Here is a 26,407-nt window from a genome sequence, read left to right as displayed (position 1 = left end):
AAAATACTAGATAGTATTTCACATGAACAGAAGAGCAGTATTTAAATGAAGTTACTCTCTTGAATGACCAGAACCTTGTGTTTACCAATTTATTTATAGAAATTAGTGTATTCATTGCAGAGATCAATTTCAGGTTTGTATAAATACTTACTAAAAATGAGTTTTGTGTTTAGTTTGCTTTGCAGTACTATGAATATCCTTATGAATTGTTCATCAGACTGTTAATAGCATCAATGACTTCAAAATGTAATAAACACTATCTTTCTTCAGCCCACCAGCCCTATCGAGTATCAAATGATTATTGATGAGCCTAGATGACTTATGTATTCACACTAATTAGGCACAGATTACATTTTTTCATGCCTATGAGGGAACGTAGTGCCCATCAGTAGTGAATTACAAGTTTTTCATAACCTGTACAAAAAAGCAGTAGTTGTATATTGGCCCCTCAAAAGAACAGCACACATTGTTCTGGGCCTATAATCTCATGGTTTTCTTCAACACAACAGTATGACCTTTTTCTCTACTGATTTAATTTGTAGAAAACTCTAACTTATATCTTCTTTATTTTCTGTGGAGTGTGGCATATTCTGTGGTACCTGGTATACCAATTCATTTGGAAGGCTCAGTCCTGGCATCCCCTTAGGTGTATCGTAGAGCATGTGTGTGGCTGATAATGAACTATCTGCCCTAGAAAGAAGCTTATTATAAATTCCCACTAATGAAGGAGCTTGCTTCCCTGAAGCTTTGAAGGTAGATGCAGAAGTAATGCCTGGAGGAGGTGCAGGATGCCCTGACATATCCATCACTATTGGTATCGCATATTCTGGTCCAGTAACTGGAAGTGGTTCAGCATAGGCATGATATATTTCTTGTTCTGAGATGTTACAAGAATCCGTATCTGCATAACTTGCTTCTTTTCCTTCTTCATGTTTAAAAGTTGGCTTTTGATGAAGTGTGCCAACAATTCCTCCTACAAGTGGTTGTGCATACTCTGTTGAAGAGAGCCAAAAATGAATTTTCTAAACCTCTCAATACACAGGAAAAAAGCCACTACAGGACTTGCAGCATGAGATGACAAGCCTATTCACAAGGCACACTTAAAAACTTAATCTCAGTAGTAGATGGGAATGATATTGAATCTGTACCTGCATCAAAATGATCTGTGTGTCATCCTTTAACTTTGAAAGGAATCAGAAACAGTGGCACTGATTTTTAATAAAACTTTAATAATCTCAAGAATATCTACAGGGACCATACAGTATTTTTTTATAAATCCACCACCACAATACAAATCAGACTGATATTTTTATCTATATCTAATCCCTGGTTTAGGACTGGTTGCTTAGCAACCACTCAAAGTTCCAACGGACCTCCTCAGGAATGCATGACCCAGATTTGAAGTTCCAACAGCTAATCCAACTCATGGTCACATGATCACAGTTCAGGGACTGGGCAACTGGCTCACATTTATTCAGCTTCCTGTGGTCATGCAGCCATGATTTATTTTTTTCTGTTGGAATTATTTTTTGTTGTGGCATTTACTTCTGATTTCTGGCTAAAAAACTTCCGCCTATTGCACATAAAAGATTTGCTTAACAACTCAAATTTATTTTCGACAGCTGCAAAAATGGAATAAAATCAGAAGTCACAAGATGACCCACTTAACAACTGGCACAAACCCAGAAGCTACCACTGCCCCTAATTAAGCATCACCTATCAGCGCCAAAACTCATTGTATTTACCAATTTGTTTGTCAGTGTGGAGACAATTACTTCAGCAGAACTGATAGGTGTTTGGTTTTCAGAATAAAGGAGCATCTTCCAAAATTGGTCCAAACAGCCTTGAGGAATCCAACAACAGAAAATCATGGCCATAAAATGCTTGCTTCGGCTATTGCGAGACACTTACTATCTACAGGTCACCAGATGGATCATAACTCTGCGTTTAAAGTTCTACTATGTCACTAGAACTTTTGTTTCCTGCAGTTTGCTGAGGCAGTTGCCATTAACCATTTGAAGTCCCCCCTTTTGCGTGCAGAAATGGCTTTATGTCAATCTAGTCCAGAGGTGGTATTCAGCAGGTTCTGACCAGTTCTGGAGAACCGGTAGCAGAAATTTTGAATATTTTGGAGAACTGGCAAATCCCACCTCTGACTGGAGATTTTACAGTATCCTTCTCCTGCCAGGCCCACCAAGCCATGCCCACGGAACCGGTAGTAAAAAAATTTGAATCCCACCACTGATCTAGTCTCCCGTGAGCATAAAGCTTGCTGTGGGTTGCTTTCCTACATGAGTTTTAGGCTTAATTAATTAATACTTTTGCTACATCTTATATTTGAAGCTGTTTTTAATCTATTATAGGAATGTAGGTACAGATGAGTCAATACGAAATGCTTGCATCTACCTCTGTTTGTCTTTTGGCTGTATTGTTTAAATTATTAAAAGGGACTAATTATTTAAAACAACGTACAACTTTAATTCTGGGCTCAATTAATCGTAAGTCAAGGGCTACCTATACTTCAACTTTTTAAGGTTTGCTTATTGAAGCAGTTAGAAAATAATTCTGTATAAGAAGTACACAAATATACTATATATTTTATTTGGCATTTAAATGATTTTTGGCAGGTTTAAATGATTACCAAGTCGAAACTTTATTAGATGAGAAAAATATTTATTTATTAGATTTATTTGCCTCCATGTTAATAAATTACCTGAAAATTGTTGCTACATTAAAAAAGAACCCAGCTAGCTCTAAAGAAAAGCTGGTTTCCCAGGCTTCCTCCAAAATGAAAAGCCATGATATGACTGTAATGTCAAGCGTGCTCTAAACTAAATCAAGTATTTTCTTTCATAAACCTGAAATTATGTGGGAAACTATAGCATGTTTGTTAATCCATTTAATTTGAATGTATATACCATCTTTTTTTTTTAAATAGGCAGCATTTGTTGAAATAAACGTAAACTGAGGAAGATATACCTGCTGATTGACTTTGTAACACAGTAGTAACTTCTCTTGATCTAAGGCAATTAATTTCACTGCTGTTATAATGAACGGATGATTCTTCATGGTCTACAGATTTAGCAGGAAAGAATTGCTTCATTCCTTTCCACCAACCTGCAATAAGATATTAAAAAGGAGCCAGTCTCACCAATGACTTATAAGACATATTTATGAATCAAGCTATTTAAAACTCCATCATATGTATTTAACTATAATAAGGAACTTTCTACGCTAATCTATCAATTTTATAGCAGGCTTCTACACATATTGTGAAATCAGTTAAATCCTACAAAGTTCCGTAGCGGTTTTCACTTGGATTCTATGCTCAGTTTAATTCTTTTCCTCCTTTATCAAGGCAGCTATTTATTGATTTGATTTTTATCTCTTTATTATTTTATAAGTAACTCAAAGCAGCAAGCATACCTAATACTGCTTCCTCCTCCTATCTTCCTCACAATAACAATCCTGTGAGGTGGTTGCTATAGTTTAAACCAAGGGTATCCAACCTTGGAACTTTTAAGACTTGGGCCTTTCCAACTTCCAGAATTCCCCAGCCAACAGAAGAATGGATGGAGAAAGTGATGGAGCTGGAAGAAGTGCAAAATTCAGTATTAATTAAAAACATATCCATCTTTGTTTCTATTTGGAAACAGCTTCTGAATCTTGTGCTTGAGACAGAAATAAATGAACTCTTGACTAGCTAATACTTGCTAACTTGCTGAGCTGGTAAGTAAGAAGTTGAGTAATTCTATTATGTACTTTATTGCGCTGAAAAAAAGTTAGCCAATGCTTTTTCTTTCTTTCTTCCTGTACGAATACCTTTCTCCCCACTTCTATCTCTCTGCCATTTTCCTATAATCTTTGTTTTAATCTGCATTTTATATCATTAAAAGTTTGAAGCCACATGACCCCTGGGCTATACGGATGTACCTGCCTTGCTCCACCATTCTACCCTGCTCCACAGCAAAACAACGTTAGGGGTAGGAAAGAGATGAGAATCAAGGATGTCGTTTGAGATGTTTTGTGAAGTAGTCAAGTGTCTATCCCATTCTAAATATTAACTGAAATAAATTAGAAACACATATTTGAACCTCAAAACATTACAACAAACTTTTCATCTAAAGTTACCTGCACGATCCCAATAAGGTATATCATATGGTCCTTCTGACTTTCTTTTTCTGAAAATCATGCCAAATGAAGAAAACATCTATAATTAGTATTAACTTATTTAGGATAGAATTAAGAGTATAATTGTTTGAAATATGACTTTAAAATATTTGGCTGTAATATAGCATGAAGAAGATTGTTTTCTTTGTGTATTATACTATTAACATAAATAGCAGCAATGTTCTTTATTAAAGTATACCATTCAACCACTAAATGTATTACAAATCTGCTGTAATCAATTACCATGAATTCATGCCCTCAGTAAATTTCATCCTTTCCAACAGGAGACAAAGGTAATACACAAAGCAATGTATCATCACAATTGGCCTGAACTTTACGGATAAGGTAGACTTGAACCTAGGTGTCTCCAGGCCAAATCTAAGTGTTTCTAAAAGTTATTATTAGGTAAAATTATTTAAGAAAAAAAATACTGTAACAAAAGGATTGTTATTATTTAAAGAGGATTATTTGAATTCATGGGGATTTTTAATGAACCTTTTGAAATTTTCCCATATCTTTCATTGTCATTGTGCATTCTTAGCAATCTTCCTCTGTTGTGAGCTTGCAGCTCTTCAAATAAATTAATCACACAACTGTACCTAAGAATTCTTAAACCTGCAGCCACAATATATTATGAGAACTATCTGGAGATGTATGCTCTTGAACAGAAATGCAAAAAATGCAACCTTCCTGATCTGGTTCACCAGCATTCAATAAAAGGCACCATAACTTCCACCAGAGGAGGTGAAAATAAACCTTAGCGCCATGCTATATCCTCCATTTTTGTTGGCATTATAGAAGCTTACAGCTTTATGTTCCACCAATCATCCCCAAATTGGCGGTGTTTGAGTATGTTGTGCTTGTTGTAAAAAAGTATGACACAGTCTTTCTTTAGAAGTGCTTATATAACTTGGTTACCTGTTTCTCCAGTGCCAGGAGCAAACTGAGATCAAGATGAGGGTGGTAAAAACCATGACCAACACAGGTACTAGAACAGCTATCAATGCTACATCTGAAAACCATTAAGATATAGAATATGTTAAGTTCATAAATGCATTAAAAACAAACTTGATACATTCCCTTTTATCTGGGTAAATATTGAAGGGCACCAAAATGTATTATTAATGCTATGCATTATTTTACTGTGCTATCTTTTAGGTATCAGTACCTTTTGTGACACTCGGTGTTACTGTAGTATTCTTGATCTTAGGAGCAAAAGTTGTTTTACTGGTCTGCAATGGAAAATCTTTGTTGCTCCTGGGTGGTGGAGGCAATGTTGCTCTTGGAGACCGAACTTAAAACCAAAGCAAAATCTTAAATAAATAATTTGGCTTTAAAAAAAAATCCCATACTCAGTAAAAATGCATATAATATTTCATAGTATTTGGAGATATTTTGTTAGACTGCCATGAAGATATTATGACTGCTAAGAACTTTTCAGTGTACAAAACAGTCGACTTCTAATTTAGCAATTTTGTATGCAAAATCTGCATGTCCTGTTGGCTACAGAAATATATATTAGTTAATCTTTTCTAGTGATTGAATTTCAGTGGGTTAAAAATAAGGTGAACCACAAAAAGGCACTATTAATGCTAGCCATTATAGTGCTGCAAGTGCTATTTTTTAGATATCAGTACCTTTGGTTACACTTGGAGTTAACATAGTGTTCTTGACCTCAGGGGTGAAGGTTGTTTTATCAATCTGCAAAGAAAAGTCATTGTTGCTCCTGGGTGGTGGAGGTAATGATGGTCTTGGAGCCCGAACTTAAATAAAAGCAAAATCTTGAGATGATGTCATTAATTTAAAATGTAACAAGTATCTTTGTTTTATATAATTTTACTTTTTCTCAAAATATCTGGTAAGAGTGCCAGCAACTAAATGTGAATAAATCTCACTATTCTCCTAATATGTAAGAGATGAATGTCCAGGACCAGTCAGTAACCCAATGAAAATGAAACATGAACATGCAACAAGTATTTGAGCATATTGGCATAATGGAACATGGGACTTACCGTAACAGCTCCTTCCCCTCTCTTGAATATGTAGGATCACAATTTTAATGCTCACTGGGAAACAAGCAGCTTTCACCCAGTTTTAGTAGATAAGCAGAATGCTCCAGCAAAAAAGGAGAACAAGAAATCAAACTCCTAACATTTAAGCTATTCCCTATCAATAATAGAAGTTGAGATACTCTCTGACATAGAAAAAAAGGAGAGCGGTCTCTGGATTAGAGGAAACACAGAGATGGGGAGGGGAGAAGAGAGGAGAGCCCTCCAGGACTGTCTTCCAGATTCAGTTGCAGAAGCCCAGATGAATAAATATACTTTTCACAACAGATGGAGGAATAGCTACTTATCCTGACGAGGCTCTGCTCTGTTTCTTCAAATATTGATTGATTGATTTATAAAGTTTAAATGGATACTCATTTCACAAAATGTGACTCCCACCCTTGCCAGAGATCCAAAAGCATGGCTAATGTTTTTTCTGTTTTATAACCTGGATCTGGCTCCCAACTGAAAGGGATCCAGATGATCCACTTTATTCAAGGTCCTCTGAAGTTGCTATGGAGCCACCTTCTTCATCATCTTCCCCCCAAAGGAGAGATTAGATACTGGACAAAAAAATGCCAGTATAGGGAGTTCAGTGATAAAGAAGCAAGATGGCTTCTTGAGGAAAACCAAGGCTTGTTGACTAACCTCAACAAGCAAATCTTATTCCTTCCACAGTCAGGGCTGTGTATTTGAACCAAATCAGAAAAAAAAAAAAAATTCAGTATATCAGGGGCTGGGCTAGCTACTCTTTTTCTAGCCATCACAAATACTCTGACAAAAATAAGTAGAACTGCTGAAGCAAAGATCAGAACACTGTAATTAGGTAGCATGGATCAGAACTGTGTGGTGGTTCTGAGGGTTAAAATCATGATCCTCTTTACTAAATGAAGGACAGTAACATTGCACATAGGATGTTCTCCTCTTCCTCCATTAGAAAATTGTACATTTTATAAGAAAAATATATGAATGCCACTTGACTTACCAATATTAAACTGACATCCCAGCAATTCTACTTTCACTGCAATTTTTTGATGCCATTTCAAAGGGTTTATTCTAACAAAGCGAGCAATAATGGGTGGAATGAAATTATTGCGAACTTCCTGATAATAGCCTGTGTTGCCTTGAAATACCTAGGGGAAAAATAGATCATATAATGTGTAATACAAGATTTGCCATGTGATTCCATTTTCTTTTTTAAAGTTTCATTTTCAAATTCAGAAGAAAATTATTATCTCTTATGACTGTCAAATTATTTCAAAGCAGGCATTCAGTTCTCAAAGCACCGATGAAATATTCATTAATGCAGATTCAATGAAGCAATCATTAAAAACCAGTAATGTTTAAAGTGCTTACTTTTATATTATGCAAGAGCAGAAATAAAGAAACTGAGACTAGACAGTATTATTATATAAACACTTTGCAGATGTTTTCAAGATTCAAGGCTGGGAAAAAGACAGCAAAAGGTTGATTATCAGAGAAAGAGATACAGGGTTTATAACCTCAAGGTGATATATAAATATGGCTAGATTTGATCATAGTTGATCACTGTTTAACAGCAGCCTTCACACCTCCAGTAAGGCAACTCATCTGATCCCTGTTCTTGAATGTTCTGCTGTTAAACTCACGGGATTCTGTGTTCAAATGGACAGAAAGATTAACTGCCACACTTAATATGGTCACACTACATCAGAAACCCATAATAGGTACTATTATTTAAGTAACTTTTATCTGACTCAGGCCTGAAGGTCTAGAAATGCTCTATATTGTAAATTTTAAAAAATCCTGGAAAAAGGCAATGGCAAACCACTTCCATTCTGCAGCCAAAAACACTGAATGGAGATGTCCATGAAGTCATCAAGAATCAAGCTGAACTCAGATTTCTCTTTTTACTATTCTTCAACTAACTCATACTCTTAGAAATTGCTATATAACCTCAGACAAACACATTTAAACCTTATTACTGTGAAAGTGACAGTGATCACTTACCATTATCAAGTTTAATGTAGCAAAGTTTAAATATATCCCTTCTTCCTCTTTTTTTAAAGCTACCAAGCCCAGAAGAGGGCAGTCAAAAGTTAGAATTAGTATCTGATTTTTATTTCTGACCGTACTCAGCATTCAATACACTATGAAGTACCATCAAGTCAAAAATTAAGATTTCCAACAAAACTCATTAACAACACTTATTTTTATAACACAGGTTTAAGTAACGTTTTGCCTCTCAGGTATTGATCTGCAAGTCATATTAGCTTTGTAAGTATGGCCAATGTAATAGCCATTGAGAACTGAAATCAAGCAACTGACAATTGCTTGACAATTGACAATAGACAATTGCTCTGTAGAGATACGAAAGTTATGGCAAACATGTGATCCACTGTGAAAACTTTCTGGAATAAGGATGTTCATGTGCAAAATCCATGTAGGCTGCCTTTGCTACTAAAATAATGTAGAGGGAAAGATAGCTTATACTTCCAAAACTGATTTTGTCAATTCTTTCTACTAAAACACTTTACGAAAGAATAAGAATAAGGTAGAGATGAAGAAACCCACTAAACCTGCATAAATTCTTCAAAAGAGGTGATCCCTTTGAGAATATACAGAAAGTCTGCCTTTTTATCATTAAACCAGCTGCATCCTTTTTCATGTTTGATGAGCCTCAGTGGTGATGTGGTTAGAGTCTTCATAAAGTGTCCCATATGTTCTGTATGCAGGCATTTTGTTTCTTTTAAAATGATTTCACTAAGCCTAAATACTACTACATCTCTAACTAATATTCTTTGATATTGATACTGAATCATCGAATTCCCCAAAAATGTAGAGTCCTATCCAACCATTCTTCCTACTATATCTGCCTTTGGGATTTCTGTTTGTGACTTCTGTGGGTAATCTTCCCTCAATCCAAGATTAAGTGCATGAAATATAAAATACTTTTTTATTTTTCTATACAAGTATCTTAACACAGAGACTGAAAGGATTAGTACGATCTATGCTTCAAATGAAACATAAAACATGTTCAATTTCAGAATTTACAAATAATTATAATTTTCCAATAAATATATTTCAATCTATTGTCATCAAATATAAGCACCTTCATATTAAAGGAAGGCTCTAAAACAGCTCTTAAATATCATTTAAAAACACAATTATTTCCTGTGATATATTAATCTCACCTTATCTCTCTCAACACCAGGTTCTCTGTATACTGTCCACTTCTGTCCTTCGTTGCTATATAGAATCCTATAAGCAGAGACATAATAATGGTACTCTGCTAAGGTGCTGCCTGTTGTAATGATACCTGTGAATCAGAAGGTCCCCTTTATAATAAACAAATATAAAAGTGTATGTATTGTGTGAATGTGTGAATGTGTTTAGATACAGACAGACAGACTGACTGACTCTTCTGGGACATTCTAAGCATATCTTCTATATCAGGGGTGTCAAACTCAATTTCATTGAGGGTCTCATCAGGGTTGTGTTTGACTCTGGGAGGCCAGGGTGGGCATGACCAGCTTGACATCACTTGTGTGGGGGTGTCTGTGGTGGCCTGAGCACTCTGCCATGCGCATTCCCCCCATGCTCCATTTTTGCTGGCAGAGGGCGGCAAGAGGCTGCTGCAGCCAAAAACAGAGCCTGGGATGGCTGTTTCCAGGGTGGGATACAATTTGGCTGTAGAGAGGTAGAAACTCTTAGCTGTAACCTCCTATGGCTGATAAATGTTATGTTTATTACTTTTTAAGGGATGATATTTTTTACATTCGCATTCCAGGTGGCCAAATGTTTTCATCAAATCATACAATTGTGCAAAACATTTAATTTATTCATGATAATGAATTGTTGCACCAAATTATTTCTCTTTTCCTACTGTCAAGGTCAGTCAGACCTAAATGATGACATTTGATTTGATTTGGCGATATGGTTGGCTATGTTAAATCTCATAAATAGATACTGCATCTAGCATTCTCTCTTACTTTCACTCAAATTAAATTCCAATAATAATAATAAATATTTATTGTATTCCATTAAATAAATATTTTCTACTTACTTACCTGTTATTCGCTGTTCTTTGTTTAGATCTATTTGCAACCACTGATACTCATCATTAGTAAAAGCTGCCCAAGAGTGTCCCGGCCTTTTCAACCTAGCTCTTTCTGGCTTCCAAGTGCTTGGTTGACCCAGCTGTTCAGGCCATTCTAAAAATGAGGATGCATTAATTTGTGAATCAGCAATTACTCCAGATTCCATTCCAAGTGTCCCATAACAACCTAAACACAGACAGAAACACAAAGAGCAATCAGTAGATTAAAGGAATTTGGCAACTGTATTGTCTCTACACCTGAATATTCAACATAGAACAAGAGACATATGCAGTGCATTTAGAAAGTATTGAGACCTCCTTCACTTTTTTCAATTTTGTTATGCTGCAGCCTGATTCTACAATGTTGAAATTCATTTTTTTCTCATTAATCTACACATACTATCCCATTATGACAAAGTGAAAACATAATTTTAGAAATGTCTGTAAATTTATTAAAAAGAAAAAAAATGAAATATCACATTGGCATAGTATTCAGAATCTTTGCAACACGTGAAATTTTGCTCTGGTACCTCCCATTTTTCTTGATCATTCTGACATGTTTCTACACCTTGATTGGAGTCCACCTGTGGTGAATTAAATGTATTGGACATGATTTGGATAGGCACGTGCCTCTCTAAGTAAGACCACACCTACAGTACTGCATCCAGTTTTGTTCACCACATAACAAAAAAGATATTGAGACTCTAGAAAAAGTACAGAGAAGAGCAACCAGGATGATTAGGGGACTGGAGGCTAAAACATACAATGAATGGTTGCAGGAACTGGGCTTGGCTAGTCTAGTAAAGAGAAGGATCAGGGAAGACATGATAGCGGTCCTCCAATATTTGAGGGGCTGCCACAGGGAGGAAGGGGTCAAGCTATTTTTTTATTTTTTTTTGAAACAAATTTTATTGATTTTAAAGACAAACAAACCATCGTTAACCTTTAAATACATAAAACCTCTCCATTATCAACTTTACAAGTCAAATAAAATATTATTTTATACAACATAATTCTGCTTTTCACCATTTCAATATAACCATCTAGATATCTCTTAACAAATTTCTCATTATTTCTCTTTTCGTATTCAATTTCATTAATTATTATTAATTTTCTATATTTATCCAGTTTATAATCATCCTCTTCATTCCTCTCTGTCTTGTTTAACATTATTCTCATCCAACATTCCTCCGAGGTTTTATTAATTCTCAAAGAAAACACAGACACACAAAACACAAAAATATAAAACTTCTTTTAAGAAAGTAGTTTGGCCCCAGATTACCTCTCTTTGTATGGACTTCAATTAAATTCGTGCTCATCTTATATACCATTACCTATCTTATTTACCATTCTATATCTTCTATATAACTTCTCCCCGCTTTTCACTCTTCTTATTTCTATTTTATTTAATTCATTTTAATTTAAATCATTATATTTATATTTTTTGTCCATTCTTTCCAAATTATCCATTTATCTCATTCCCTACAGCAAGTTAAAAAAAAAAGAATTTCTCCTGAAATCACTGATCAAGGTATGATGCCTTTCTATCCTCCCCCTAAAAATATTTAGAATAACACCTAATACCCAATCTGATTCTGCTTAGTACATTCAACCTACTAACCTCTAAAGAGAGAAAATAATAAGTCCATAATAATTAATATAATTAAATAATAAATCTAAATTTTAAATCTTATAACATTCCAATTGTCTATTTCAAGAAACAAGTGCTACAATAATGAGTTTATAATAAGATCAAAACAGTAAATTAAACTTTTTAATTAAACTCAATATTTTAAACATTCCTTTTAATCTTTTATTAAATTTAAAAATCTATCATTACTAAACATTTCAATATTTTAATCTTTTATTAATTCTTATAACATTCTAGTTTTCTATTTCTAATACAAATACTACAATACCATCTTATGTACCTTGAAGAATCTTCTTTTTTAAAGAAATTATACATTACCCTTTATCCCTAAACAAAATTCCTTTTTTCCCATCTTGTTTTATACCTTTGTGGCTTTTCCCTCCCTTTTCCCTTCCTTTCTTATCCCACCTAACCTTTTTTCCTCCCCTTTAGCTTCCCCTCTCTGTTGTATTCCTTTCTCCTTTTGCTCAGTAGCATTAACATTGAGTTGGTTTTGCATCTTATTTTTTCCTTTCTTAAGTATTTTTTTAAGTCTTAAGTCCTTCATTTTCCTTCCTTCCTTTCTCCTTTCTCTCTTAACTAAATTTTTAGATTCATTGAAGATGGCGTCTTCTTCTTCTCCTTCCATTTCTTCCATCAGTTGTTGTATTTGATAATTAACAAGCGCCATTTCTAAAAAGAGGAAGGCTTCTTTTATAGCGTCCTTTCTTTCTTCATATTCTCTAAGTTCATCAACAGATAAAGCCATTCTTTATTCTTCTTAAAGCAGCCAAAATGTTTCAAAAGTTAGAGCAATTCCCCAAAGTTCCAGAGAGAGTCAATCAGTCCAAACAATACACAAAGTTCTCACTTTCTCTTCCTGGGGAGGTATCAAAGGGAAAGGAAAAAACCTCCAATCTATACTTTAAAGCCTTATTGCAATTAATTTCTGGTCTCAAGATCTTCAAGGCATCTCCTCCAACAAAATCTTAATTTATATATATATATATATATATATATATATATATATATATATATATATATATATATATATATATATATATATATATATATATATATATATATATATATTTGTCCTCTTCCTTCCCACTTATAAAAAGAAGCCAAGTTTTTACCTTTTATAAAAAAACAGGTTTCTCAATGGCCATTTGTTGATTCCATAAGGAAGGAGAGTAAACTTTCCCTTTCAGCACTCAATTTTGCCGCTTGTAATCCTCCTCTGGAAACAAAGTGTTGTTCAGAAAACCATAGTTCTCAGGATTAAACGCCTCTTAAAATCCTGGGTCAGCCAAAGAAACTTTCTCTTGACAACTTTCTCCTCTCTTCCTCCTGCTCAGTCTTACCCAGCTGCCGGCTTCTTTGAGGCGGCCATTACAGACCGCCGCTCGACCGTCTTGGGAGAAGGGGTTTTGCCCGGCTGGGAAGGGGGTCTGCAACACCCCAAACCCCTCACCAGCTCCCCCTTATCTTCGGCTGCCTCTTTGTGGCAGCCTTAGCCTCCAGATCCGTGGATTGGAGGCACCAAAGCGGCTAGCGCGGCAGGGATCGCGCAGGATCGCAAATCCCTGCCGCTAGCGAAGCCGACAAACCGGAAGTCCCGGGGTCAAGCTATTTTCTAAAGCTCCTGTAGGACAGACAAGGAATAATGGATGGAAAGTGAACAAGGAGAGATTTAACCTGGAAATAAGGAGAAACTTTCTGACAGTGAGAACAATCAACCAATGGAACAGCTTGCCCTCGGAAGTTGTGTGAGCGCCATCACTTGAGACTTTCAAGAAGAGATTGGACTGCCATTTGTCAGAAATGGTGTAGGGTCTCCCGCTTGGGCGGGGGGTTGGACTAGATGACCTACAAGGTCCCTTCCAACTCTGATTATCTGTTATCTATAGAAGCCCTAAAAACTGTCAATGTATACAGTATCAGAGCAAAAGCCATGAGGTCAAAGGAACTGTCGCAGAGCTTAGAGATAAGATTATTGCAACCCACAGATCTGGGAAAGGCTAGAATAAAATTTCTTCTACACTGAAGGCTTCTAAGAGCACAATGGCCTCTATAATTCACAAATGGAAGAAGCTTGGGACAACCAGGACTCTTCCAAGAGCTGGTCACCTGGTCAAACTGAGCAATTATGGAAGAAGGACCTTAGTAAGAGAAGTGACCAAGAACTTGATGATCACTCTGACTGAGCTCCAGAGATCCTGTGTGGAGATGGAACAGAGTTTCACTGCAGCCTTTCACCAATCTGAGCTTCATGGCAGAGTGGCTAGCTAGAAGCCTCTCCTCAATGCAAAACACAAGAAAGCCTGCTTGGAGTTTGCAAAACAAAAACAAAACACACCTGAAGGATTATCAGACTGTGAGGGACAGATTCTCTGGTCTAATGCAATTAAGATTGAACTGTTTGGCCTCAATTATAAATGTTATGTCTAGAGGAAACCAGGCATCGCTCATCACCTATCTAATGCCATCCCGACAATGAAGCATGATGGTGTCAGCATCTTGCTGTGGGGGTGTTTTTTAACAGCAGTGATTGGAAGACTGATCAGGGCTGAGGGAAAGCTGAATGGAGCAAAGTACAGGATATCCTCAATGAAAACCTGTTCCACAGTGCTTAGGATCTCAGACTGGGCCAAAGGTTCACTTTCCAATATGACAATGATCCTAAGCACCCAGTCAAGAAAATACAGGAGGGGATTAGGGACAACTCTGTTAATGTCCTAGAATGGTCCATCCAGAGCCCTGACTTGAACCCTATTGAACAGGAGGGACCTGAAAATGGCTGTCCACTGACAGTTGCCATCCAACCTGACAGAACTTGAGAGGATTTGCAGGGAAGAATGGTAGAAAATCCTCCAATCCAGGTGTGTAAAGCTTGTAGCGTCATACCCAAAAAGACTGTAATTGCTGCCAAAGATGCTTCAACAAAGTACTGGGTGAAGGGTCTGAATACTCACAGTATACCAATGTAAAATTTCAGTTTTTGCTTTTTAATAAATTTACAGACATTTCTGAAACTATGTTTTTATTTTGTCATTATGGCTTACTAAGTGTAGATTAATGAGAAAAAATGAATTTCAACAGCTATAGAATCCAGCTGCAGCATAACAAAATTGACAAAAACGAAGGGACCTGAATACTTTCTGAATGCATAGTACATATGTAAGTATGTATATGCATAGTACAAATACATTAATAAGTCATTATGTGTTTTCATAGAAAATGTATCTATTGGGTTGCACATTTTATAATTTACATTAAGAAGAAGAGGATTGATTCTATGTCATTTTTGTTAATAACAAATATTAAAAACAAAAGTTAATAATTTCATGTAATCACAAGGCAATGTGTTTAGGGAATCAGTAATTCCTACAATAACAGGAGACAATCTCCTTTTGCTCCATGTTTGAAATGACAATGAAAGGGGGAAGAAAAACAAAATGAAGGAGAAATACAGGGCTGAATAATGATCTCATTAAACACCAAGAAGAATGAAGGCTTACCACTGGTTTTAAAAGTGAAGAGACCTGAAGACAGAGGACCCCTATGTAAAAAAACAAATCACAAATCTGTATTTTACTATCAACATATTTAAAAAAAAATTCTTGATTTTTGTCAAGGAAAAATACTTGAGGAGCATTCAAAGATACACCATTTTTGCAATATACCATTTTGCATGATTGTTTAGCAGATTATTAGACTATTTTTAAATAAGATCCACACCATAAGTTTTCACATTCAAAATAATACAAGGAAAAGCAGACTTCTAGATAGATCTGCCACTTTAAAAAATGTGGATACTCAGATTAGCCCACTTCCCATTAAGACCAACAGTTTAGCAAGCTTCTCAGTGAAAAACTATTTTACTTGTGTACTTTCTTGAAGTCAAAACACTGGACAATATTTATAACATGTGAAAGCTAAAAAAATGTAAATTCATTGCAATCCATAATGCAAAATATTTATAATAGACCCTTCATTTCTCTGAAACATACTAAACTTATTCCTATTTTATTTCTATTTCTTAAAAACACTGTACTCCTTAAAAAGGATGTTATGCTTCATAACTCATTATTTTAAGAATTAAAAATAATTACTAGTCAACATTTTAGACAACTAGCCATACTCTATTAATCAATGGCATCAATTTCATGAAAAACATATTCAAAACATGTTTTAAAACTTTCAACAAGGCCTTTTGTTCTGTACTTAATAATAATTTGTAAAAAATATTTAAAATACTCATCTGGGTTTAATGTTTCAGAGTTTAAATTTATATGTACGTCAAATTCTAACAATACTGAAATGCAATTATTTTTAAGAAAACATATACTTACACTTTTGATGTAACATTGTTAGCCAGAAAGCTTTCATAATATGGAATACCTTTGCTGATTACAACATTAATTTGACCTCCAAGGATGTTGGATACCACTCCTGCGTGTACACCAGCCATGCAAAGGGAAGATGACTTGGAAAGAAGATTGATTTGAAATCATGCATTAATTCACAATATTTCAACTATTGTTGGTAAAATATTATTAACATTCAGTCAGTGTTGAGTGTTAGTTGGAAGTGTGAAATTGATAATTTCTGGCAAACTGGTTTATTCTGATTGCTATAATATGCACTGATATTTTATGTGATTTGTAGTTTGATTTTAAATATTCTTAGCCATCCAGAGCCACTATGGTGAAATGGATGATTATATAAATTGACTAAATAATCTAAAAATCACAATGAACGTTACTTACATCTCTATAGCCATGAGGAATGGTCCCATAAATTTCAGCAAAAGGAAGCACACACCCAGCTGGACAATATTTGCTAGGAGGAAAAAGACAGGTATTTTTATAATGCGTAACCTGTATATTCTGTGCTGAAATTCTTAACCATTAATAAACTTGATTAAGCAAGTATTATTATTTAAACAAGCAAGTCTTATTATTCAAACAAATCAAGTCTGGAGATTCAAGAGGAAGGCATATGTTCCTGAAAAAAGTACTGTTCAAAAATAAACTGTAGTGCCATGACTTTGCAAATAATTGGTCTGAAAATATTTTGAACACAACATTGGGAATTAAGTCTTATTATTTAATGATATATGAATGACAAGACAAATAAATAATATGTACTGTAAAACAAATAAATCAATTAGTAAAAGTTAAGTATTTCTGGGAAGAGTTATGCATTGTAAAAGTTTTTAGTAACAACATTCATTCTGATTATTGCAAACAGTTTATAAACCAGCATCTGAAAACCACTATGTATTTATTGTTATGACTTAAGAGCTACAGTATATTATATTACATTAAGAATGGTAGTATAAAACAGGAGACTTCCAGTTTGTCGGCTTCGCGAGCGGTAGGGATTCGCGAAGCTGCGCGATCCCTGCCGCGCTAGCCGTTTTTGGGGCTCCGATCCGGACGGGTACGGAGCTAGGCTGCCCTGCAGGGGCAGCTGAAGGTAGGGGGGATCCGGAGAGGGGTTTGGGGGTGTTGCAGAACCCCCTTTTCCCAGGACGGTGCAGCGGCGGTCCGTAATGGCCGCCACAAAGAAGCTGGCAGCCGGGTAAGAATGCGCAGGAGGAAGTGGAGAAAGTGTTCGATAGGAGAAAGTTTTTCTTGGTTCCTAGGACTCTAAGACATATTTAACAAAATTCCTGAAAAGTATGACTTTCTGAATGATACCTTCGAGAAGAGGAAAAAAGCGGCAGTTTGATGGTGCTGAAGGGAAAGCTTACCCTCTTTTCCTACGGAATAAAAAGTGAATATTAAGAAACCTATTTTTTTTAGGTGAAAACTGGCTTTGAGCGATGAGTGGGAAAAGAGAGGACTAAAAAAAAAAATATTTGTATGCTAAGACTTTGTTGGAGGAGATGCCTTAAGGATTGAAAGACTAAAATATATTGCAATAAGATTTTAAGAAACAGATTTGGACTTTCTTTTTTTCTGATTGATACTACCCTATGAGGAGAAAGTGAGAACTCTGCCTTGGTTGGGACTGATTGATAACTTTGGGACTGTTTTATTTTTTCTTTGGAATATTCTGGTTGTTGTAAGAAGAAAGAAGGGGAAAAGAAAAGAAAAGATTTATAATGGCTCTTTCTATTGAGGAACTGAGAAAAGATTATGAACAAGCAAAAAAAATGGTAAAGCTGGTTTGAAAGAAGCCTTCCTTTTTTAGAAATGGCGCTTATTAACTATCAACAAACATTACAACAGATGAAGACAGCAGAAGAAGAAGAAGGAGAGGAAGCCATCTTTAATAAATCTCAGAACTCGACCAAGAAAGAAGGAAGAGGGAAAGGAAGAGAAATAAAGGACTTAAGATTTAAAAACATTTAAGAAAGGGAAAAATAAGGTGCAAAATCAATATAAGGATAGTAAACAAAAGGGAAAAGGAATACGACAGAGAAGGGAAGCCAGTAAGGCAGAGGCTAGAAAAAGGGGGGGTAGGAAGGTTTGTTGGGAGAAGAAAGAAAGGGAAAAGGTGGAGAAAAGCTACAAAGTTTTGAAATTAAATGGGAAAAAAGGAATCTTTTTTAGGGATAAAGGATAAAGTATAATTTCTTCAAAGAGATTTTGCAAGGTACATAAGATGATATTGTAGTATTGTATTAGAAATAGAAAACTTAAATGGCTTAAGAGTTGATAAGAGATTAAAATGTTGAAATGTTAATAATGATTGGTTTTAAAATTTAATAATATGAGGGGAGGTTTAGAATATTGAGTTTTAATTAAAGAGTTTAATAAGATTATGGTATTGATGTTATTATAAAATTTTTATTATAGTATTTGTTTTTAATATTTAGATCTATTGTTTAACTATGTATTTAATTATTCTGGATGTATTATTCAGATAGAATGTACCAAGCAAAATCGGATTGGGTATTGGGTGGTATTTTAAAGATTAACTTGATTAATTTAGTGGGGAGATAGAAAGGCATCATACTCTGATTAGTGATTTCAGGAGAAACTTCTTTTTTTTTATAAGGAATGAGACAAAGGTACAATAAAGAATGGACAAAATATACAAATATGACTCAAATTAAGATGATTAATTAAGATAGAATTAAGAAGAGTGAAATATGTGGAGAAGTTAATATAGAAGACTTAGAATGGTAAATAAAATAAGTAATGATATGTAAGATGAGCATGAATACAGTTGAAGTCCATGAAGAAAGAGATACCTGGGTCCAAGTTACTTTCCAAAAAGATTTTTTTTATGTTTTGTGTGTTGTGTATATATGTTTTTTTGGGGGGGAGAATTAATAAAATCTTGCAGAAATATAGAATGAGAATAATGGTAATTAAGTCAGAAAGAAACAGATGAAATAATAATAATAAAATTGAATAAGAGTAAAGAGAAATAAAGAGAAATTGGATAAGAGGTTTTTGTATGTTTATATGGAAATGGTTTAAAACAGAATTATAGTTCATCTGACTTGTTAAATTTATAATGGAAAAAGGTTTAAATATGTAATGGATAATGATGACGTGTGTTTTGAAAATTAATAAAACTTGTTTTTTTTTAAAAAAAAAAGAATGGTAGTATAAAACAGTGGTGGGATTCAACTTTTTTTTACCAGCGTTTCTGTGGGCATGACTTGGTGGGTGCGCTTTGCATGTGCACAGAGGGTTTGATACTGACTTTCTCCTGCAATCCTGCACTCTCCCTGTGTGTTCAACAGCTGACGTGCAGCAATCAGCTGTGCTGCGCAAAGCAGCTGAGCTTCAACACCAGGAAATAAAGGTCAGTATAGAGCCAGGGCGAGTGGGCAGGCCCAGCAGCTGATTGTTGGAGCGAACCGGTTCGCTCACAGATGATTCTCGGAGCTCCTGGTTTGACCGAATTGGGCCAAACCAGTACAATACCATCCCTGGTATAAACCCCAGTTTCTACTTTAAAGTGACTTAGAACAGTTAATAAGTTAACAGTGCAATCCTCTTTAAGTTTATTCTGAAGTAAATCAACAGTTGGTTTACTTTCAGGTCAGTAGATAGAGGACTGAAGTCAAAATCTTTGTTTAGAATTTTAGAGTTGAACTAAATTTTTGATTTTTTAAAAAAATCATAATGAACCATATTAATAATAAATCTTGATCTTAACCATAACAAACTGAAATACTTAAGTACTACTTCTGAAACAGATATTTAGTAGTGGAAAAGAGTATGGAATAATTCATGCTAAATATATCAATAAAACATACACAAAAATGTCCCAGTGCATTGAATAAAATAATTTTCACTCAACTATATGTCATAGAACCATAGTCAAAAGTCTATTCACACATGCGTATAACTGTTTTTTCTCCTTATGAAATATTTTGTTCAAACAAGAGAAAAAGTGGCTACTTCACAAGTGATCTGATTTATTGTTAGAATATTTTTTAAAAATTACCTGAATTCTGGCTCTGAAAAGTGACTTGCAGTATCTAAACATGTTATTAAATCTAGGAAAAAATATAGCAAAAGACAAATTATGAAAGAGAAAAATATTTTAAACAGTGAAATGGGTCAAAAATCTACATTGAAAACTAGTGAATCATTAATCATTTTAATACATCATACTTATTTTGATTTCCACTGAATAAATTATAATCTCAGGGAACTATTGCCATTCTTTCCTAGCTATAATGTGCTACATGCCATTATATTAGACATATTGTTTCTATCAGCTGAAATCACTCTTTGATGATTAATTCCAAAACAGATCTAAGTAGAACCAAGAGATTAACAAAAAAGCCAAAAAGAGGAACAGCAGATATAATATATAGGATAAGCTGGGTTTCTGTATATCTTGCCCAAACATCAGCCAAAGTAAGGAAATGCTAGTTGATATGGCAGTTGAGAGGAATCTGTAATGATTACCAGCACACTAATGCAATAGAACAGGGGTGTCAAATTCAATTTCATCAGGGTTGTGTTTGACCTCAGAGGGCCAGTGTGGGCGTGGCCGGGGTAGGAATGGCCAGGTTGATGTCACTCATGTCGGAGGCACATGTAGTGACAAGTGCTAAGGCAGGACTTCCCTGAGACCCTGCCTCACTCACTATAATTTTTTTCCTTCCTTCCTTCCTTCCTTCCTTCCTTCCTTCCTTCCTTCCTTCCTTCCTTCCTCCCTCCCTCCCTCCCTCCCTCCCTCCCCCTCTTTCCCTTTCCTCTTCATTGTCCTTTCTTCTTTCTTCCCCTCTTTCCTTATTTTTTCTTCATTGCTCTCTTCCCATCTTTCCTTCTTTTTCTTTTTCTTTTGGTCTTTCCTCTTTCCCTTTCTCCTTTCTTGTCCTTTCTTGCATGTTCAAATGCAAAAGGAAAAACATTTCTCCTTTTGTTTTTGGTTTGTTTTGCCAGTCCTCTGCCAGAGAAAACTGGGTCCAGGGGGCTGCATGCAGTCCCCAGGCAGTTTTTGGCCTCTGCCAGCAAAAATGGAATCCACACAGCCCTCCCGGGCTCCGTTTTCACTGGCAGAGATACCGTAAGCTGGTCCTTTGCTGTTTCCAGGGTGACCCCATGGGCCAGATCTAAGCACCCCACGGGGACGATCTGACCCCTGTCTTTGAGTTTGATATTCCTGCAATAGAAACTCCAAATAATTATTCTTATCCATGAAATCCTTTGTGATTAGGTTTCATGTCAGTACAAATAACAAACTCAGACCTTATGTCATGATGCCATGAAGCATCTTTATTAATTTTGGTCACTGTGGTTCTTCAGTGACTTGAAGTGAACTTCAGCCATGTGGTTGTTAATTTGAAGCTCTAGATATGAAAACTAAAGGGAATTATTAACCAATAAATCAATGAGACAATACTTAGAGCTGTGCTATTATTGGGATAATCCAAAAAAAGTTAACTGAATTTCAAATGATTTGCAGATTAGTTTAGACTTCAAGCAATAATGATCTGTCTGCAACTAGAGAAGTGGGAAAAACAGAGAAAGCTGACTGAAAAGTAGAAAAATATGCTATTGCCACAGATTATTCCTAAAGAATGCTATCCTCAATCCTAATCTTCAAAAAATGTGTTTCTGATCCCTGCTATAATAAAAACGCTTAGCATCAAGTCAGAAACTCTATGACTATTTGGCCAGGAATGTGCATTGTTACTACAAAAAAGAACAATTTATTTTAAACACTTTGAATTAATGTATTTTAGTTATATTTTTGTGTATTTTAAGCTTAATATCTTTAGATCATCCTGTCTAGATGTGGTTTTATAAATGTCTTTGCTTAATTCTTTATACATTATTTATCAGAAACTTGGTAACAAGAAAATACCTATTATTTTAAGATTATATAATTATTAAACAGAAATAGATGTGTAGTTTGCTAAAATATTACTAAATTAGATACCATACCTGGTTTATCAGTTGTTGAATATGAAGCAAGAAACCCATGTCCATAAAAATGAATGTCACTCATGAACTGTACTGTAATTTCATTACTCTTTGATTCATTTAATTTGTCCACCTGAAGGCCCAAACCACAGTATTTCCCTAGATACAATAGGGAGATTCAACACATATGTAAATGTAGTATTAAATGCCTCACCATTTAGTAGACCTATACGTTTAACCTACACTAAATATAACAGCTGCACAAGTTTAACAATAATGAAATACAAAATGAACAAGATGTTTTCCCTTTTCTCGCAAGGCAGGTTTTTGAGAATCTGTCAGAAATTCAGAGGTACCCAAGACATAGAGAAGTATAGTTTTCTTCAACATTTCCAAGCCTGTTGAGTTTTTATTTAGCATCAAACCACTTATGACTTAAACATTTTATCAAATATATTGTTTAGTCTTTCCAAGGACTGATTTCCTAAGCTGGAAAACTTTTCCAAGCTAGGGAGAGAAATAGAGTGATTTTCCTAAATGTATGTGTGTGTGTGTGTGTGTGTGTGTGGTATTTGTATCATTAATTTTAATATGTGTTCTATGAGTTTATTCATAAGAACTTGTCATAATGAAACTTCCTATAAAAGGAAATGAAATATACTTTTAGTGCAGTGTCATTATAGGTCTCCTTAAGATTCAGCAGTTATCTCCAAGAATCCGTTTTACTTTTAATTCCCCTTACTTAAATCATAATATATGCTAAAGATGTACCCCTTTTGCCAAACAGCAAGTTATTACCAATGAATTTTATTTCAAAACTTCAAGAAACAAGTACTGCTAATTTTACTATGACCTTAAGATTGCTAAATGAGATAAGGAAAGCATGGCTTATGAAATTCATCTATCATCTGATCTGGTTGGTTTTCAAGCTTGATCTCTTTTGCTTGGGTTTCTTTCCAAATACCAAATTTAGTCCCATTCTATTCAGTTTTGGCCATTTGTCATACTGCTGGACATGTAGATGGATGGATAAAATCTATGCTCTTTTGTATTATTTCTTTTTCACATTCCACTGAGTTAGGAATTCATTATCAGCAGACTAAGATCTTTTATTAACTGTACTTGTACATCAGGCTTGAAAGATCTTTGCCATCTAAAGAACTCAAGTTTTGCCTTTTGTTTTAGAGAAAATCACTTCTCATATAACACTGAAGAATCATAAACTTGTGTATGTGTGTGTGTGTGTGTATGAGATACTTTACACCAAGTACTGAATAAAAATATTGCTTTTCTCAACACGTCTGTTTAAATGTTTTTTATTGAACTAAGAAATCAATATAACTATTAAAAGTGCAGAATGTATAATCTATAATCTGTCATTTTTAAAACAAATATAAATATGTTAAAATGTATTTGTTCAAGGCTACTTAGGAAAAAGGACAGTGGAGTGAAGAAATATTACAATAAACTTATTTCTTTGTCCAGGATTTTTCAAAACCTCTTCAACTTTGTGTTATTACAAAATCAGGTAACATTTTGCTTTGCTTGTAGTCAAATTATTCACATAAATTGGGCACAGAAAAAGGAAAAAAAATTCTACTCTTAAGTATATATGTAAACATTATATCTTAATACTAGAGAGAAAATATTTTCTTACCTATTTCTGTTCTTGTAGGTCCAATTCCATTATAAATCCTCACATAATTAAAATGACAAGAATCTGAATCATCAATATCAAAATCCCCAAATTTGAGCTGAACTCTCTGTTCAGGCTTTACTCGAATTTCCCATTCACACACTGTGCTATTGGGATAGGCATGTGGATAATTAATTGATGTAAATGTTCCACTTTCAGGACCTAAGACAGTATATCCACATCCATCACCTGCAAAACAACAATTCATCTGTAAAGCTGCTTTTTCACACCCAGAAGAATGTGTTCCTACTCTTCAAAGGGAGATTACAAATTAAATATGTTGTGTGTTGGTGTTTCATAATTATGGATTTAATTATGTAACCTTTTGGATCTAGCTACACATCCTAAATCTAATCTTGATTTTTTTAATTAATGTGAAATCTGCATCCTACAATCAAAAAGCTCTTCTGACAGATTTTATATATGCACATAATTAAAGTAAAATCAATATTATAGTCAGTGGTGGGACTCTAAATTTTTAACAACTGGTTCTGTGGGCATGGCTTGGTTGGTGGGCGTGGCTTGGTGGTCATGTGACTGGGTGGGCGTGGCCAACTTGATATCACTCACATCGAGCAGTGCTTCTCCTCGCCTGTCCTTCTGTGACTGTGGGGATGCTGCAATGGTTGTAAATGTGAAAAACAGTCATGCCACTTTTTTCAGTGCCATTGTAACTTTGAATGGTCACTAAATGAACTGTTGTAAGTCAAGGATTACCTGTACAAAAATACAAAAAGCTTCTTTGCTTGCAAAAAGCTGCCCTAAATACCAATCATTAGATTAAAAATACCTGCAAGCCAGAGTTACCTTGAAGAATTAAAATAGTTAAAATGCAATGATAACTATCAGCAGCCAACTCTTGCTCATAAAATGAAATCCTTTAGCAGAGAGGTAATTTAAGCTTTTCAGAAAGAACACACCCAGGAGAAGCAATCCTTAGATCCATTTGCACCACTTAAAGATACCAGTTGGTCTCACCCACCTCACAAGATATCCTAAGGAAATCATCTAGATTTAAGGAAAGGTCACATGCCCCCCAGAAAGGCAGTAAGCTTGCATCCTGCCTCTTGGAAGTACACCCCAAAAGGACAGTGCCAGATACCACTAAAGCAGTGAAGGAAGACCCTCTCCCCAGATTAAAAAAAACCATGAGGCAGGAAAAATTCAAACCCAATAGAAATAATTGGGTTTGAATTTTTCCTGCCTCATGGTCACAACAGTAGCTGTTGCTTGTTAAACCATTTATCAGAACAAATAGACACAGAAACTAGCCAGATTTCTCAACCCAGTTTCTTTTCGGAAACCTTTTTCCTTCCAAACAAAGCTGAATAGGGAAAATTATCCCATCAATAAAACACTGGATTAAACATCACCAAGGACAGAATTAAACTTCACCAAAAACCAGTTTTAGACCAAAACTCAGAAAGGGTAAACTCACATTTAAATCTTTCTAGCTAGCCAAGAAGCCTTGCTGAATGTAACTCATCTTGGTTCCTTATCCTTAAAAGCTTCCTTCTGGAAGCTCTGCTTCATTATTCAATTATTTCTTCAAAGTGCTAACTTCAACAGGGGAGTATTAAGAAAGTCAAGCTGTCAGGTTTCTAAATGAAATGGCTACACATGTCAATTTCGGGCTCGGGACACAAGCAAAGTGCCAGCAAAGGAGAGAAGAAGAAAAAACCTCCAGAAAAGCTCCAGAGACAGAAAGTCTATCTTCCCAAGAATGTAATAAGGGTTTATGGGGAAAAACCCTCCAGAAAAGCTCCAGAGACAGAAAGTCTATCTTTCAAGAATGTAATAAGAGTTAATGGAGGGGCAGTTTTTGTAAGCAACAACATCAGAATGTAAGGAATGCCTTCCTTACAGGATTGGACCTCTAAAGTGGAACAAAACAAAAGGACATTTCTTCTAACAACCGAACTTCTTAGGAAGTTAATAACCGGTTCTAGCAAATAAGTGTGAACTGGTAGAATCCCACCGCTGATTATAGTACCATTGATACAGCCCATAGAAGACGGCTTCTGAAATGCTCTTTAGAAAAAAAATCAGAATTCTTTAGAGTCTAAAAGTTAAAGACACCAACCACTTTTAAGTAGGCCTTGAACAAACAGTGCTTTAGAATGGTTTCAGCTATATCTGTTATGATAATGGATAGTGAATGATTATGTGCTTAAGGTAATAATACATCTGGGGGAAAAAGATTGAGAAAGGGGCAACTGTAATGTCCCTTTACTATCTTAGAATTCTTTTTTATCTGAACTGTATATTTGTTGAATAAAAAAAATCACAGTCGGGAATATGGCTCCATATTCATGAACAGCTCTTCTTGACCTCCTGTTATAATTCAGTTCCTTATTACACAATGTACATCTCAGTAAATAATATGAACAAGTAATTATGGCAAAGATACATAGCACTGGGACTGATGTC

The 26,407-nt window shown here is 35.1% G+C and overlaps 1 protein-coding gene across 3 annotated transcripts; it reads right to left on the bottom strand.

Annotated features, from left to right (window-relative positions):
* Nucleotides 1–77: 77 nt before the first annotated feature.
* On the bottom strand, nt 78–24,225 carry DCBLD2 (discoidin, CUB and LCCL domain containing 2). 3 transcript variants are annotated; one of them, XM_087966466.1, is made up of 15 exons: nt 23,939–24,200; nt 22,303–22,440; nt 20,348–20,399; nt 16,699–16,771; nt 16,282–16,415; nt 15,448–15,488; nt 10,268–10,483; nt 9,392–9,516; nt 7,204–7,351; nt 5,808–5,933; nt 5,339–5,464; nt 5,089–5,182; nt 4,132–4,181; nt 2,980–3,117; nt 78–994 (listed from the first exon to the last, which is right to left on the bottom strand). In XM_087966466.1, exons 1-15 carry the CDS (start codon nt 24,183–24,185, stop codon nt 549–551), a joined length of 2,154 nt encoding a protein of 717 aa, XP_087822592.1. In that variant the 5' UTR covers nt 24,186–24,200; the 3' UTR covers nt 78–548. The 3 variants fall into 3 exon arrangements, 2 of the variants coding, with proteins under 2 accessions (XP_087822592.1, XP_087822593.1); XR_015749790.1 differs by lacking the exon at nt 78–994 and adding an exon at nt 3,427–3,590 and having other exon boundaries at nt 3,003–3,117; nt 23,939–24,225; XM_087966467.1 differs by lacking the exon at nt 5,808–5,933.
* Nucleotides 24,226–26,407: the final 2,182 nt, after the last annotated feature.

Source organism: Notechis scutatus, chromosome 5, assembly GCF_049901735.1.
Source record: "Notechis scutatus isolate UNSWTSFEM ecotype Mainland chromosome 5, rNotScu1.2, whole genome shotgun sequence".
NCBI classification, from domain to species: domain Eukaryota; kingdom Metazoa; phylum Chordata; class Lepidosauria; order Squamata; family Elapidae; genus Notechis; species Notechis scutatus.
The sequence above is the reverse complement of the archived record's forward strand: the minus strand, read 5'-3'. Positions and strand labels throughout refer to the sequence as shown.

Bases quoted from the DNA above. Each gene is read 5' to 3' on its own strand.
- DCBLD2 (XM_087966466.1), bottom strand. From the start codon at position 24,185: ATGAATTGTTGTTTTGCAGGTGATGGATGTGGATATACTGTCTTAGGT. The intron at 20,400-22,302 runs GTATGGTATCTA...ATTTTTTCCTAG, and splicing joins TTCAACAACTGATAAACCAG to ATTTAATAACATGTTTAGAT. The intron at 3,118-4,131 runs GTAACTTTAGAT...ATCTTATTGCAG, and splicing joins ACCTTATTGGGATCGTGCAG to GTTGGTGGAAAGGAATGAAG.